Source organism: Phycomyces blakesleeanus, assembly GCF_001638985.1.
Source record: "Phycomyces blakesleeanus NRRL 1555(-) unplaced genomic scaffold PHYBLscaffold_2, whole genome shotgun sequence".
Taxonomy (NCBI): domain Eukaryota; kingdom Fungi; phylum Mucoromycota; class Mucoromycetes; order Mucorales; family Phycomycetaceae; genus Phycomyces; species Phycomyces blakesleeanus.
Window position 1 is genome coordinate 1,572,407 of NW_017265135.1, and position 15,984 is coordinate 1,588,390.

The 15,984-nt window shown below is 38.0% G+C and overlaps 6 protein-coding genes across 6 annotated transcripts; 3 read left to right on the forward strand and 3 right to left on the reverse strand.

The window, feature by feature from the left end:
• Positions 1-167: 167 nt before the first annotated feature.
• Positions 168-2,278, reverse strand: PHYBLDRAFT_129992 (hypothetical protein). The gene is made up of 4 exons (XM_018429325.1): positions 1,976-2,278; positions 1,693-1,915; positions 830-1,578; positions 168-733 (listed from the first exon to the last, which is right to left on the reverse strand). Exons 1-4 carry the CDS (start codon positions 2,269-2,271, stop codon positions 256-258), a joined length of 1,746 nt encoding a protein of 581 aa, XP_018297607.1. The 5' UTR covers positions 2,272-2,278; the 3' UTR covers positions 168-255.
• A 2,404-nt stretch (positions 2,279-4,682) lies between these two features.
• PHYBLDRAFT_162624 (hypothetical protein) lies at positions 4,683-5,589 on the forward strand (the record flags this gene model as incomplete). The annotated part of the gene is made up of 4 exons (XM_018434666.1): positions 4,683-4,941; positions 5,259-5,383; position 5,514; positions 5,576-5,589. 4 exons carry the CDS (start codon positions 4,683-4,685, stop codon positions 5,587-5,589), a joined length of 399 nt encoding a protein of 132 aa, XP_018297608.1.
• A 1,252-nt stretch (positions 5,590-6,841) lies between these two features.
• PHYBLDRAFT_162625 (C2H2-type zinc finger transcription factor) lies at positions 6,842-7,789 on the forward strand (the record flags this gene model as incomplete). Its single annotated transcript, XM_018434667.1, has 2 exons — positions 6,842-7,427; positions 7,524-7,789. The coding sequence occupies 2 exons, from the start codon at positions 6,842-6,844 to the stop codon at positions 7,787-7,789; spliced, it is 852 nt and encodes a 283-aa protein (XP_018297609.1).
• Positions 7,790-8,588: 799 nt separating this feature from the next.
• PHYBLDRAFT_129993 (hypothetical protein) lies at positions 8,589-9,725 on the reverse strand. The gene is made up of 4 exons (XM_018429326.1): positions 9,693-9,725; positions 9,513-9,626; positions 9,378-9,454; positions 8,589-9,314 (listed from the first exon to the last, which is right to left on the reverse strand). Exons 1-4 carry the CDS (start codon positions 9,709-9,711, stop codon positions 8,682-8,684), a joined length of 843 nt encoding a protein of 280 aa, XP_018297610.1. The 5' UTR covers positions 9,712-9,725; the 3' UTR covers positions 8,589-8,681.
• A 577-nt stretch (positions 9,726-10,302) lies between these two features.
• PHYBLDRAFT_129998 (hypothetical protein) lies at positions 10,303-11,340 on the reverse strand. Its single transcript, XM_018429327.1, has 3 exons — positions 11,295-11,340; positions 11,098-11,152; positions 10,303-10,728 (listed from the first exon to the last, which is right to left on the reverse strand). Exons 1-3 carry the CDS (start codon positions 11,319-11,321, stop codon positions 10,400-10,402), a joined length of 411 nt encoding a protein of 136 aa, XP_018297611.1. The 5' UTR covers positions 11,322-11,340; the 3' UTR covers positions 10,303-10,399.
• A 90-nt stretch (positions 11,341-11,430) lies between these two features.
• PHYBLDRAFT_139600 (hypothetical protein) lies at positions 11,431-13,552 on the forward strand (the record flags this gene model as incomplete). The annotated part of the gene is made up of 5 exons (XM_018430253.1): positions 11,431-12,498; positions 12,586-12,738; positions 12,825-13,106; positions 13,157-13,369; positions 13,439-13,552. The coding sequence occupies 5 exons, from the start codon at positions 11,431-11,433 to the stop codon at positions 13,550-13,552; spliced, it is 1,830 nt and encodes a 609-aa protein (XP_018297612.1).
• Positions 13,553-15,984: the final 2,432 nt, after the last annotated feature.

Here is a 15,984-nt window from a genome sequence, read left to right on the forward strand (position 1 = left end):
AAGCATTTATAAAATATATATTTCCTTTTGATACTTAAGGTAAAATAGAAAAATCAATTGAAATATATATTCTTGATCATTATTCTATTACTTCATAGTATATAATTATCAAAGTACCCATCAATAGTCGATGCTTTACTATATAAGCTCTCGTATATCAAACAAATAGTCGGTAGGAAAAACACTTTTATTTTGGAAGGAAGTCAAAGAAAGAAAGAAATAATTGAAAAGGACATCTACTTTTTTGTTGGATATTTACATCATGCCACCCATACCGCCCATACCGCCCATACCACCCATACCGGGCATACCACCTGCAGGCTTATCCTTTTCGGGGGCATCGACGATCATACACTCAGTGGTAGTCAAGAGCGAAGCGACACCAGAAGCATCAATGAGAGCAGTGCGGACAACCTTTGTGGGGTCAACAACACCACGTTCAATCATATCAACATACTCGTTGCAAGAGGCATCATAACCCCAGTTGACATTTTCAGGGTGGTCCTCCAAAAGCTTTCCAGCAACAACAGATCCTTCACCTCCAGCATTATCAACGATAGTACGACAAGGACGCTGAATAGCCTGACGAATAATGTTGATACCCAACTGCTGATCAAAGTTGGCAGCCTTGAGTGAATCAAGGGATTTGGTAGCCTTCAACAAAGCAACACCACCACCGGGAACAATACCTTCCTCAACAGCAGCACGAGTGGCGCACAAAGCATCATCAAATCTATTCACATTTACATTCATGTTTAAGTCAGTACATTTCATTCATAGCTTTTATAAATCGACTAAATCAACTCTGTTTTTTTTTGTTTTTTTTTACCTGTCCTTCTTCTCGCCGACCTCAACTTCAGAAGAGCCACCGACCTTAATGACAGCAACACCGCCAGAGAGCTTGGCAAGACGCTCCTGGAGCTTCTCTTTCTCATACTCAGAGGTAGAGGCGTCAGCAATGGCGCCACGGATCTGCTCGCAGCGGTGGTTGATCATATCCTTAGAACCAGCACCGTTGAGGATAATGGTGTCCTCCTTAGTAATAGTGACAGAACCAGTAGTACCGAAGAGATCGGGAGTAGCCTTCTCGAGCTTGACATCGAGCTCATCAGAGAATACAGTGCTGTGAGTAAGGATTCCAATATCGCCCAAGATAGACTTGCGGTTGTCACCGAAGCCAGGAGCCTTGACAGCAGCAACTTGGATCTGGCCACGAAGCTTGTTGAGGATACAGGCGGCAAGAGCCTCGCCATCAAGATCTTCGGCAATAATCAGCAAAGGACGACGTTGAGTGGCAGAGGCCTCGAGGGCAGGGAGAATATCGTGGAGCATGGAAATCTTTTTCTCAGACAACAAGATCAAAGGCTTCTCGAATTCAACCTTCTGAGTCTTGGTGTCGGTGATAAAGTAGGGAGAAATATAACCGCGATCGAAACGCATGCCCTCAGTAACATCAAGCTCATCCTCAAGGGTCTTTCCGGCCTTTACAGTGATGACACCTTCCTTACCAACACGCTCCATAGCTTGAGCGATCATACCGCCAACATGCTTGTCACCATTGGCAGAGATAGTGGCAACCTACAACAACGTAAAAAATAAAACCAGGCGTGTTTGTTTAGCTTGTTTTCTCAGTATTTAATATTTTCCTAGGAACTATAAACGTGTTCAAATAGGATTGGGGTATCTGTTTACCTGAGAGATCTCGGCCGAGGTGGTGATGACTCTGCTGTTAGTCTTCAAGAAATCAACAACGGCCTCAACAGCAAGCTGGGCACCACGACGGAGGTCAAGGGGGTTGCAGCCTGCAGCTACATTCTTAACACCCTCAGTAAAGATTGCGCGAGCAAGAACAGTGGCAGTAGTGGTACCATCACCAGCAGCCTCGTTGGTCTTGTTAGCAACGTCCTGGACGAGCCTAAGAAGACCGATAATTAATTCGAGCTTTTGTTGTTATTGTTGTTTGAAATATCCTTACTTGGCACCCAAGTTCTCGAACTTGTCTTCTAAGACGATAGACTTGGCAACAGTAACACCATCCTTGGTGATCTTTGGGGAGCCGTAGGGCTGCTCAATCAAGACGTTGCGACCCTTAGGACCAAGGGTGACAGCAACTGACTTGGCAAGGATGTCAACACCACGAAGGAGGGAAGCGCGTCCGTCAACACCAAACTTAATCTCCTTGTGGGTGGAGTAAAGACGGTTAAGAACGCCTGAGGAACGAACACCAAAGCGGCTCGAGGTTTGGAGAGTCTTAGTAGCCAAACGGTTCATTATAAAGTTTTAGAGAAGAAGAGGGGAAAATCCAAACACGAAGCTGGTTCTCAATTATATTGCCAGGTTCTTCAGATGCCGGCAAGTAGAAGTCGCTAGAAATTTAATCATGCAGTGACTTTGGGCATTTGCAGGCGTTACATTTTCCATTTTTTCCATAGATTAAACACGGATAAGCCACATCGGTATTTGAACATCGTCCAAAAATGGAAAATCAGATTTCAGGGTGCTCACGAAAAGTGATTACAGATGGTGCTTACGGAGTGAACGTCCTCTCAACAAAAAAAAAATTATCAACTAATTGGGCAATAGTACAGAAATACAAATATAGACATTAAGTATCCTATAATTAAGTGGTATATCAATAAGCCTTTACTCAAGAGAATCACGTCTCTTTAAAAACATAATAAATGAAATGTTTTTATTTTGCTTTTATTATTAAGAAAAAAGTATGATATATATAATTCAGCCCATCTTTCAATAAACTATAGCATTACATATATACATATGGTTTCCTGAATAAAAAATATACCAGCTTATAGAACAAAGGGGCTTCTCGCATACGGTGCTGATGTCAAGTTATATACAGTGTTTCTACTTGAAATTGAGACAAATTAGAAGATGTTTTAGACGAATCAAAATGTAATTTTAGACAATATGCTTACCTTTTGTGGACGGAACGAGAATCAAACTTAGACAAAGAGAAATTAGTTTTCAAAGTAAAAATTTATTCAGACATCTTACCTGTAATTGTCTAAATGTCTCTGAGACAACCTGTTTATGTTACAGTGATCGGGCTGCTATTGTTTTTGCCGTTTCTTCCGTTTCTTCTGGCTACTGCTTGCTTACCTTTATCAAATCTGTGGAAAGCGGTTAGTCGATGGGCTCCTCTCCAAGTTGACAAAGCAATTGTCATAATATTTGACAGCATTAACATCTCGCTGCCACAGTGTATCACAAGTATTACAGACCAGTAAAGAAAGGAAAGCTTTAGATCGTAAAAAAGCTCCAATGTTATTTTATAGAATAAGCACAACTTGAGCATCTTTTTTGACCTGTATTTAATCCTTAGTGTGGCTAATATACACTATATATATTGTTAACCGAAATCTAACCGCTGAAGATGTTCTTAATGAATCTGAGTACTTGTGCAGAAATAAAAATACAAAACTTAAAAGTCTAACAGCTCTCCAAAGCTCCGATAAAAGCAAGCAAACAAGCAGCAACTACCACAACAATCCAATCATTGTATCGAAAATAGTTTGTTTCTTTGAAATATCTAGATATTTATATGCAAAATGTCTGAATAAATGTTTACTTTGTCTGAAAACCAATTCCTCTTTATCTACAATTACATTTTGATTTATCTAAAGCATTTCTTGATTTTTCTCAATCTCAAGTAGAAGCACTGTATTTACCCTATAGAAAAAAAAATAAGCGATTTTAGTGAATTGTTGCAAGTTTTCCGGGGTCTAAAGTATCTTATATATGAGTTTTAATTAAGACCCAACACTGTAGGAAATGGCAGGATTTATACCTCCGACCTCGTACCGAGTTACGCACTCGTAACTATTATAGCCAATAGCATGTCTGTTTTAGCCTATTAGTTTTACTTTTTGTCAAATACGATTTATGGGATTTTATACTATTTTGCATCTAATCCAATCAAATATTCTAAATATGGCAGATTAAAACCTTTTTTAGGTATTTGTATTCTCTTTATGATTGGTTCAACAAATGCATGCTGTTTTATATTGGAATTTTATGGTTTTTGTGGATCAAAGTAATACAAGTTAAACGTAAAGAAGTATGCAAAGAAGAAGTACTAATTTTATGATATTTAGTAGGAGCTTAAGCTATATATTTACTAGATAATATACATATATCTATTTTTATGTGATACTTTTCACATTTTTTATCTAAACAAATGGCTATTCTCTAGATACTATGATATTGAGGAAGGCATGTGTATTGCTTAATGGATTCTTTTTATCGAAGAGTATAAACCTGCTTTGTGTTAACATTGCTATGCCTGATTACTACTTTTGAAAAACCAGAATACACACTCCCTGCGATTCTCTAAATCTACCGAGATCTCTAATGAGCATACGAGCAATCTTGACAGCCAAATTGTACTTGATGCAGATATTTTTCTGTCAATTCTTCTCAAGTTACTTTCTTCTGTCAGCTTTACGGATTTATATTTTATCAGTACTAGCCTTGATAGCTATTAAGTATGTTTTTTTAAGGACCTTTAATAATTTTAGACCTTGTGATAAAAGAGAAATAAATAAAAGAGATTTTTACAAAATAATAAAACATCAATGCATTAAAAAGTAATCACAATCATTACTTTTTGACGGAAAAGGCTTCTTTAAGTTCAGACTTGAAAATACATAATTGTGTAGGCCATGTTTGTCTCTTTATCCAACTTTGCAGCCTCTAAGCAGTCTAGCATACAATGGTCATGCACTATTCTTCAAGATAAACTCTACATACCTTTGTTCTTTGCCTATATTACTGTAATTATCTCTATCCTCTGCTTATTTTTACGCAAATACCAAAATTCAAACCAACCAAAGATTTTATTCCGCAAGTTTTGCCTTTCATTCTATATTAACCAACCCAAAGCTAAAGAATGTCTAGGAAGCAATATCAGTTCTGAATTTGGTTGACCTTTTGTATTAATGTCAAAAAAAAACTGGTCTGTATCTCACAACCATAGTCATGAACCAACCAATGGTGTAGTATTTAGATATCTACTTTGTAAGCATGAATTTGATCTTTGTTTGTTTGATACATTTAGTACTTCCAAGCACTATTTTTCGTGCTCTCGGCTTTCCCTTTGAACCTTCAAACAAGTCGAAAACTCTCACTAATATAACCCCACGCAATGGCCAACTGTAACCTGTCATAGTCTTCTAGGGTGAATATTACAACTAGTCAGCACTTCTTCTTTTATTAATACTTTTTATAAATTCATGCAGGTTTACCAAACCAAAATTGTTTCGAGGACATGGCTCCGTTACAGTTTGAGCATAATTTGTGGAACAGAGATCTTGCTGCTGTCCTGAAATTCTGGCATATACTTAACCGACTTAAACATGGTGGGGTAAAAAAAAAAAGTAGAATATAAAAGAGAGCGAGAGAGAAATTGGTGCTTAATTAAAACTCAATTACAAGACACTTTAAACCCCGGAAAACTTGCAACAATTCACTAAGATCGCCTTTTTTTTCTATAGGGTAAGCAATATGATATCCATATGACTATTTTCTATATACGCACTTTTTATTTTATTTCCAGTTATAATTTTATAAAAAAATGCATTATATTTGCTTGTATTTGAGTTTATATTATTAAACCAAACACACCCCACAAAAACAACCCAACATGCTTATTTCCTCAATAATGTACTTAAGAATGCATCTACATGAACTTTGTCAAAAAAGAGCTTTTAAATTTGTATGGAGAATATTCTCTATCTTTCAATCAAACGGTAAACGCAATTTGACACATGCGTTCACCCTTTTGATCATATCCTAATCTTTTAGGACAAATCCTCTTGGGTAAGAAAGTGGGGAGAGATCCGGATACTCTTGTATTAGAGCAATTATTCTCGGGAAAGTGCACTTTTTATTTTATTTTTCTTTGGCTTGGATGTTATACCATGCAACTCTCTCGTTGGCGATCATTTCTATTTTTCAGAAAGAGTATTTCTTTTGAAGCCAAGTTTCTTGATACTAGTTTTATATTAAAAAAAAACAGTACCTTTTGAAAAGGTGTTTTTGCTTCTTAAAGGGTGATTGTAGATTAAATCGAATTATCTAGAGAAGATAAGCAAAAAATGAAACTTTTCAAGACATATTCAATTGACCACCCTGACTATACCGCATTACGTTTATTCAACTTATATATGTTTAGTAAATTTTCACTTGATAAGTTATAACGACTATAGGATTATTGAGATTAAAATGATTACATCTCCTTTTAACGAAATGCATGGTGCTTGCGATTCGTTTTCAATGACAGTTGAATTACACTGTTCCCCACGTTTCCACAATTCTACATATATTAATTTTATTACCTAAGGTTCAAAGGATATACCTGTAGCAGAATTAATATTGTAAAATGGAAAGATTGTTAGTCCTTGCTATTGAAAAGAGTATTATACAATCAATTATGAGTTTTAGTAGATACCATTCTTAATAGTATATTTCCTAGTTGTAAGCCACGTACTTTTCAAGGCATATTTGCAACATTCTAGTAAAAGTAAAGAGGTCTATTTAGATTAATCTTCCAATAAATTTAAATTAGAAAAGAAAAGACCGATTACTAAATAGACGCCGCGTATTCAAAGGATCTAGATCATATTGGTAAATTCACCGTGGTCGTAGTAAAAATAGTATGCATAATTTTTATAGTTTTTGGATTATGTTTTAGAGAAAGAAAAAGTAATAAATGCCGACAGCAATGATGAAACCTACAAACCTTTCTTTAGACCCATATATCGCGCATGTATATAAAACATGATGAATATTGAAGACTACAATTTTAATTCAAAGAATTATCATGAAGACATGTAGGTTTATTATCTCAAGAGAGGAGCCTAGTAACCTCAATATATTTAGAGTAGATGAAGACACTAACGAAACAATCGAGAGTTGGGCTTATCTACAAGACCTCGAGATTGCCTATTGCCGGGATTTTATATGTTGCAATAACTACTTCTTCAACTTGCACGACTTGATGTACCATTGTGAGGAATGCCATGCAGTCAAAGATAATATTCCAGAGACATCAGAAAATATGCAAATTTACAGCTCGCAATCGGCCTATACTACACACAGTATCTCAAACAAAGATCTCACAGTTCTGGAGAACGCACAGGCATATCCAAACCTAATGCATGAGACCACACAAACTATGAACAACATGCCTGATTTGCTTTCGAATAGTTCATCTTATACATTATCAGATGATAGTAGCGTAGCTAGTGAAAAAAGTGGTGGACCTGATAGTCCGCAAAAGAGACCAGTTTATGAAACACAAAAATACACCAATATTTATTGGTGGAAGGATTATCTACAAAACAAAGAAGAAGTTACCCGAGCTTGGATTCAAGGGTTTGATGAGACTTGTTGTGGAAGCGATCAGTGTAAGAGATTTCTCTTCTAGTAATCTTATGTAAAAAGGGTATATAAAAACATTTTTGAACATAATGGTTGCATGTATATCTGCCTTTAATTTCTAGGTAAGCCTCAAGTTGAAAAGCCATACAAGTGCAATGCCTCTGCTTGTGGAAAAGCATATAAAAACGCTAATGGACTCAAGTACCACAAGCTCCATGGTCATTGTATCGAAAAACTAGAGAACCGATTGGACCATATAGCAGAAAGACCTTATGGCTGTACAGTTGGAAGGTGTACTAAACGCTACAAAAATATGAATGGGCTAAAATATCACATACTTCATACACACATTCCTTCATCTGTTATTCATAATAGAAAAAACTTATAATCACATCCCGGCTTATCCCTTTTTCAATCTACTGTTTCATGCTTTCATTTGTAACATAAAAAAAGTACCCATTCAGATCATCTTTATACCGACAAGATTTTAACATGTCAAAAAAGAAAGATTGATGTTCAAATGCTGATTGATCATTCAAAACTAATACTAGACAGAGTCCTATAAACACTACGTGTAACCTTGATCAATGAAATAATAATTATCAGTATGGTGTAAATAACGAATATATATTTATAAAGTGCTTGGTCAGATCATTTATTAGTAAACACTTTTTCCGGAAATTATTGGTCGATTTTCTACTTCTTTTGTTTAATAAACATTTTTTTTGGTGCATGGTACATGGTGCATTCCATTTTTGCACCAATAATTTAACAAGAGTGGATGCCACCTTGGACTTTGAAATATTTTCACAAATCAGACTTTCTACATCAAAACTATCATTTAGATGAAAACAATATCTACTATATATCTATATATATATATAATAAACTTATTAAGTTAGACAGTACCAATTAGTAAAAGGTCCTATAATAAATAGCTTAACAGTTTAGTTAAACAATAGTGTAAAAAGCATGAATAAGTAGCTTTTGTATGGTATTTGTTCATAAAATAGGGATTAAGAAATTAAGTTCTCCATAATTATAAAATCGGAAATAAGCCGTAAGACCAATCAAACTTTAAACTTATCAGTTCCATAAATACAAGATTAGAATCTGTCAGTTTCAAATTTAGCATAAATTAAGCTTTTGATCTTCAATAAATATTTACTCAAAGACAAATTAGATGTAGATTACAAAATGTTCCCTATACTTTTTATTAGTTGCATTAAAGCAACAGTGGACGTCTATAGATATGATGAGATGTAGAATCGATCATCTTCTTAAGCTTCCCAGGAAGAGGTAGCGGCAGCAGGGGTCTCGTCAGCCCAGTCGGTGGTGCGGGAAGCGCTCCAGTCGGCAGCGGCAGCAATACCAGCAACACCCTCAGCAGCCTCACCCTCAACGGCCCACTCACCAGTGGCAGCCTCAGCGGTGGCAGAGAAGTCAGTGTTCTCCAACTCGGCGGCAAGAGCAGCAGCAGCCTGCTCCTTCTCAGCCTCTTCGGGGTCACGGAAGAAGAACATATCAACCATAACTTCCCAGGCGACACCGTAGTCGAGAGTACCACGGAGACGGAGGACAGCGCGGGCAAGGAGGTAGTAGATCAAACCGAGAGCGTGCTTACCCTTGTTGTTGGTGGGGATAACAATGTCGACGTACTGGAGGAAAGCATCGGTGTCAGCAAGGGAGATGACGGGGATGTTGACGTAGGAGGCTTCCTTAATGGCCTGGAAGTCGGAACGGGGATCAGTGCAGATGATCAAACGGGGCTCACGGAAAGAACGGGTGTTGTAGTTAGTGAAGGTACCGGGGGTGAAACGACCGACGATGGCCTCAGCACCAATGTACTTGGCAAACTTCAAGGCAGCACGGTGACCGTAGGGACGGGCAGAGACAACAACGATATCCTGGGGCTATAAATTGTTCAACTTTTTGAGATTCCTTTCCTCCAAAACAAATATATCAAATACACATACGTTCTCGATGGCGGCAATGACACGGGCAGCGAAGATGAGCTTCTCCCAGGTCTTACCAATGTTGATCAGGTTGATGCCTAGGTACCCACATTATTAGTTAACTTTCTTTTAATTAAGGTTTTTATTATTGCTCACCATCAGCACGACGCTTGTAGACGTAAGGGGTCATGCGGGTGTTGACGTTCTTGGCACCAATGTGGCACTGGGCGCTCAACAAGAGCTGAATATCCTCCTCGGTGGGGTTAAGAACTATTGTTAAAGAGCAATGTTGAAATGAGTAAATGAGGTCATCAATGTGCTAAATGATTGACTTACCAGCAGGGAGATTGGCCATCGTGATTCTACGTCTATAGGATGAGAGTAGGTGTATCGATGGTTATTAAACGTAATTATGAATGGGTTATTCAGGACAGGATGATCCATTCATCTGGATAGATGTGACATCCATCCTGTGTGGTCGAGATCTGCGATTCATATGGTCTATAATACATACCAAGTGCAGGGAAAGAGGGGGTCCGATGCTTGTTGGCAGGCACTTTTTTTAACCAAGGTGAGCTTGCTCTACCAAGGAGTCCGGCCCGAATTGAAGCGCGTCACATCGTCTCGAAATTTTGGGGGGCGACATGATCGAAAACCACTGTTTGTTTTTAGCATTGCATTACTTTAGAAAAAATAGTAATAGATAATAAATTATACATACATACATTAAGCACATAATTTAAATATATGTAAAGACGTATTTAATGGAGCTGGGAGGCAAATATAAGCGACAAAAAATATTTATTTCATTTGTTCTTTTAAAGAAGTGTACCCACACACAAACAAGTTTAAGAATCTAGCTTGCCGACTTATTATCCAAGATTTTTTTTTATTCAAGTTATCCCCTCAAATTTTGTTCCAAATAACAATCAAATTAATGCGTATTATGAAATTAAATGCCTTGGACTTATACGTTTTTTTTATTCAGAAGTACATTAGAGAGAGAGAAAGAGAACTGATCCTGTTAAGATACTGGATCTCACTTAGAATCTAAGCTTGCTGAAGAACCACTTGTTCTTGCCAGTCTGGTAACGCTCCTCGAACAACTTCTTGATAACCTTCTTGGACTCCTCACGCTGGGTGGGCTCCTTGAAGGAATCAGCAGAGACAGTACCCTTGATCTGCTCCAACTCAAGAGCATAACGAGTGGGCAACATGTGGTTGTAGTTGACGATCTTAACGAAAGGCTTGACCTTGGAGCGCTTGGCAACCTTCTTCTTGCCCATACCCTTGGTAACCTTCAAGGGGGAACGCTCAACACCAGCAACGACAGCATAGCCGTAGGGTCTGTCCTTGGTACCCTCATCGTGGTCTATTAAAAATAATTAGTTGAATTGTTCACAACATTGTAGGTTTCTTTAATCGTGTATATTTAAATGCCCCAGCAATTTAAAGGGTATATATATTTGTGTGCGTATTGATATGCGTTTGTATGGTGCGTGTGTTTGGTGTGTATATGTGTGTGTATGTGCATGTGCATGTGTATGTGAGGTATGCGTGTATATATATGTGTATGTGCTGTGTGCTTGCGCGTGGGTGTGATCGTGTGTAATTTTGTTTTTGCGTTTGGATTTGTTGATGATTTTTCTCGACACGAAACGGAATCTACCCTCTTCACTTTCCCTTCCTTTATATCCATCACTAAGGCTAGACTAAAAGACATAATGAAACTGATGCATACTGCGGACAACAACGGCCTTCTTGCCAGCGAAGCGGCCCTGCAAAATAACGACAACCTAAATGATTCAATGTAATGTGAGTTAACATGACTCAAATATATAAGTGCAATTAAAGTGTATAAATCCATCCAAATTTGATATATCTTTAGGTAAAAAGTGACCATCCATCACAATAACAGCTTTTACAAGCAGTATTTACCTTGCCTGCCTTGATGAACTTGACCATAGTGGTAGTATATTAGTCGAGAAGGAAGAGGAAGACCTCTCCAATCAGCCACTTTGTCCATTGTAATCAGTCCCCGCCTCTCCTTCGCCACTTCGCCACTCTTCGGCCAATGAAATTAATGCATGTCAGGGATCAGGTCGATTTATTACCACTTCAACACCCTCTTTTGACTATGAGTATTCAATCCATCAGCTCAAGTTTGAAATTACCAAAGAAAAGACCTATCAACATCCAACCCACTAAAAATTCCCAAAAGAAGTTAAAAAAAGCATCTTACGACGATTCATCAATTATAAGCTTGGAAGAGACAAATTTCAATTGCCCCCAGTGTCAAATCGATCTCACTTATCTTCAATCAAGTTATTTTCGACAAAAGCACATTACTGATTGCTTTTCAACAACGACAATCTCTGACTCGACTCAATCTGTAATAGACGAGCCACTCACAATCAATGCTTACCACGATAAAAGTTCCTTTGCAATGGATCTCCTTTGCTGTACATTTTGCGCCAAAGACATATCATGGATGACCAACACTGAAATTTCACTTCATTTGGGAACATGTTTCGATAGTATCACACTAGATAACAATAGCCGCTGCAATGGGAGCAAAGCGGAAAGCTCCACAGATGTGTATAAATCTAATCGTATTGCTGTTTTGAATGGCTGTCCTTGTTGCCATGGCAAGAATGTTTATTCTGCAGAAGCTACTTTCAAAGAAAAAGCAATTCATATACAGAAATGTGCGAGCAGCAGATCCATGTCATTAATTCAATTGGAAAAAGCTTGTAAAGATTATATAATTGGTGATGCATACAACCGCACATCAGATGAGATTGATAGCATAGACCTAACAAGAGTGGTGAAAAAAGGCATAGACTGGTCAGACTATGAATATTATCGATTAGCTCTAGCATTATCAACTCCTGGCTCTACATACGACAAAGAAAAATTAAATTCGCCATACTCAAAGAAACTGCTGTTTGTATTTGAGAGAAATGCAAAGGAGTTGGCAAACAATGAAACAATGAAACAAAAAATCCTAGACGAATTAAGGCAAAAGTTATCCCACGATATTCAGTCAATGTGTGAAGAAGTATTCGATTGGACCACAAAAAACAATACATGGCAGGAGGATGATATTGCTTTTGCATGTAGTTTTTTTGAGAAAATAAAGGTAAATTAGTTGTTGTAAATTTACAATACCTAACGAAGTCGCAAGTCAAAAAAAGGAATATCCTCTATAATAATGAACTATGAAAAGAAAGGCGCCTCGTACACCATCCAAAAATTGTTGGGGTTGGACAATCGCTTTTCTCGATTATTTACTCTGCAATTTATGCGCTATAATTCCTGGGTTAGTGGAGAAGTTTCTAGGAGAAACTCTATAATTGACTTGTCTTCAGTAACGTGCGAGGTAAACAATTCGAAAGACAAGATTTAACTTGCTTTAATAATTAGAATACATTTTCAAGTGACTGATTCGACTTTCATGGGAAAAAGGAAAATGAAGATAGGCAGATTGAATTATGGGACGATTGGTCAGATATTCATGGAAATACCTCAGCAACATCTTCAGTGGTAGATTTAACAGAATGTCCCAACCATAAATCCCCTTCAATTAACACAATTGATTTTCACAATTCAATTGTTACACAATACCATCCAAGCACTCCTACAGAAGCCAACCAAGACACATCATCTGTTAACCCTAATACACCAAACGCGGGATCAGTTCAATCAGATATGCCGGATTATACCATATTAACATTGCCTGAACTAAAGGTGATTTGATGAATTATGTATAGCGAATGGTACTAACACTAATATTATAGAATGCTGTAAAAAAATATGGGCTCAAGCCTACAAAGAGACATGACATGATCTTACACCTCGAGCAAATCTGGAAATCTTCTCGGGAGACTGTCAGGTTGAATAGTGTCTCATCTAGTACATTATTGGCTTCAGGAGAAAATAAAGTAAATAAGGAGATTTTGGACCATCTTAAAAAGCAGCCATTGCTATGGGAACGTATCCTTCGCTACGAGGTAAATAAATAAATAATAATTATAATACACTATCATGAAACAAATTCTGATATTGTGGTAACCATATAGAATGTCACTGTTGAAGAGTGTCACCGCGGATTGAAATGCAAGAAAAAACTGGTTCAAGAGTTTCTGGATGAGAATGCATTATCGTACAAGTCACGCACACTTGCCCGCCAATAAAAACGCTGTCGATATATGCACTATTTTCTTGCATCTTGGAGTCTTTATATTCTTTCCGTTTGTTTCGCCTATTCGGTCTTGTTACATAGGAGCGATTAATAAAAACTATAAAATATCACTATTGTCTTTATAAATAATATTCCCACAGGTGAGAAAGTCTTGACTCTACATCACCAAAGCTCACATTCTTTTTGACATCTTGGTGTACACGTTTAGACAAAAGTCAATCAACCAAATATATCTAATAACACTTCAAGGAGCTCCAGAAATGCTTGAAACTTCGCAAGAAAATACTGCAAAGCAAGGACAAGATGCTTCTCACAAAGCTGCATCCACATCCATCATTAATCCGCAGTCGAATGATCCTGGCGCATCGTCCACGTCTAAAAGCAGACAGCAATTGCCTGAGACAGAAAAAGTATCAGAAGAGGACAAAACCGAAATCAAACCCGTAGCTGAGAACAAAGCGGACCTACTCAGTAGTGAGAGCGCAGGAAAGAAGAAACGCCATCGAAAGAAGAAACCAAAAAAGGATAGAAAAGAAAAACAAGAAGAAAATCCTGCCGGTCAGGAAGCACCGAAACCAACGCTAGAGGTGCCTCTCCAAAATATCATAAGCGATAATACAAGAAAAGAAATTAAGGCGAAAAAGCCTAAAGAGAAAACCACTGATTCTAAGAACGAAGAAAAGATCAAGAGTGGTGGAGATCCAAAGGGTAATAGCGATCTAAAGGGTAATAGCGCTCCAAAGAGCGATATCGACCCAAAGAGTGATAGCGATCTAAAGAGTGATGGGGATCCAAAGAGTAAGAAAAAGCTCAGAAAAAAGAACAGACAAAAAAATAAGCCGTCCTCTGAATCAACAGTCGAGAAGGATAATGTTCCTAAGCTAGATGCTCCTTCTAAGCAAGATACGGGGACCGATTTAAGAGACTCGGAAGAAAAGGAAACATCTAATCAAGACGATTCGAAGCAGCAGGGAGGTACAGACGCGGAGGCTCTATCAAAGCGTACAAAGAAAAGTAACAACGTTAATAAGAACGACGTAGTTGAATCCGAAAAGAACCTCAAAAAAGTGACACCAGTTAAAGAAAATCAGGAACAGTCAAAGACTAAGTCAGACGAAACTATTATTGCCAAGTCTCTTGAAAAGAAGACAAAAAAGAGAAACAAAAAGAAGAAGGTCGATAAAGTCATTGATAACAAATCTAATAGCACTTCTACGTCTACTTCTACTTCTACCAAGAGCATTGAGCAACCAAGTCAATTCCCGCGTGTCAATTTTCCTAGCCAAGTGGTTTCAAGCAGCACACTCCCAGTTGAAGTCAGTGTTTACTCCGACCCTCATGACAAAGAGTGGAATTTAGAACGCCCAGACCCTACTGCGGCAATACAGGAAGATGACCATGATTCAATTTTTGGTCATATCCATTTTTCTCCTGCCCCAAACTCGTTTAAAGAAGGATCTAGATTGAATTGTGGATCTACTGAAAGAGGATCAAGAGATCGTGTTATTATGACAGAGTTTCTGCGCCAGCCTAAGAATAGAGTACCAAAAGAAATGAAGCTTCAGCAGCAGCGTCCAAAGCATCAGAATGTACAGTGAGGGGCAAAAAGAATCGCCTTTTTTTTAAGATCCCGATTGTTCTCCAAAATATATCTATTTTTCATGCTTAAAGAAAAGAAGCAAATACAGCACTTACAGATCCCAAACTACTTCAGATTAAAGTTGAAAGCACTTATTTTTATTATGTTAGAGAAGAGTCTTTATTTTAGTACTTGGTATTATGACCATTTGCATCTATTACAGCTTGCCATCTTCTCTTCATGCTCCGGACCAAACTTTGCAAATACTTCTGGGGGATTAACTTCCATTCCCTAATTACGACATGTCTCAAATGGTAAACGCTATACAGGTTATATCTGTTCATACGTACTCTACGCTTGAGATATGCCCAGAGATGCTCGATTGGATTCAAGTCTGGACTTTGAGGTGGCCAGCTGCCCAAAAGTTTCACCTTGTCTTTTTTTTCCATTCTCTTGTCAGCGCACTCACATGGCAGCTAGCGTTATCCTCTTGCAGTCGAAATCTTCTCCAGCTATCTTTCTCTTTGAATGCCTTTAAAGAAGGGAGGTAGGCTCTTTCCAAGGTTGCAACATACTTCTTGGAATCGATATTTCCAGGCACAACGTCTAAAACTCCGACAGCCTTTCCATAGAAGCACCCCCAGACCATAATGGAGCCACCTCCAAACTTCACAGTTGGTGAGACGAAGTTGGGCTCAAAGCCCTTGCCGTTTGGCCTGAGAACGCACCGGCGCCCATCACTTCCGTGGAGCTGGATCTTTGACTCATCGGGCCAGATGACGGAATTCCAATCTGTCGTTTTCCAGTGCAGATGTTCCTTAGCCCATTGCAATCGCTTTTTACGA

What these genes read in the sequence shown, in the direction of transcription:
- PHYBLDRAFT_129998 (XM_018429327.1), bottom strand. Translation starts at nt 11,321, where the DNA reads ATGGTCAAGTTCATCAAGGCAGGCAAG. An exon ending in AGTTCATCAAGGCAGGCAAG is followed by an intron (nt 11,153 to 11,294) that starts GTAAATACTGCT and finishes TGAATCATTTAG; the next exon opens with GTTGTCGTTATTTTGCAGGG. An exon ending in GAAGGCCGTTGTTGTCCGCA is followed by an intron (nt 10,729 to 11,097) that starts GTATGCATCAGT and finishes TATTTTTAATAG; the next exon opens with ACCACGATGAGGGTACCAAG.
- PHYBLDRAFT_129992 (XM_018429325.1), bottom strand. Translation starts at nt 2,271, where the DNA reads ATGAACCGTTTGGCTACTAAGACTCTCCAAACCTCGAGCCGCTTTGGT. An exon ending in CCTCGGCCGAGATCTCTCAG is followed by an intron (nt 1,579 to 1,692) that starts GTAAACAGATAC and finishes ACGTTGTTGTAG; the next exon opens with GTTGCCACTATCTCTGCCAA. An exon ending in GTCGGCGAGAAGAAGGACAG is followed by an intron (nt 734 to 829) that starts GTAAAAAAAAAC and finishes AAATGTGAATAG; the next exon opens with ATTTGATGATGCTTTGTGCG.
- PHYBLDRAFT_129993 (XM_018429326.1), bottom strand. An exon ending in CTACAAGCGTCGTGCTGATG is followed by an intron (nt 9,455 to 9,512) that starts GTGAGCAATAAT and finishes GTGGGTACCTAG; the next exon opens with GCATCAACCTGATCAACATT. An exon ending in TCATTGCCGCCATCGAGAAC is followed by an intron (nt 9,315 to 9,377) that starts GTATGTGTATTT and finishes AACAATTTATAG; the next exon opens with CCCCAGGATATCGTTGTTGT.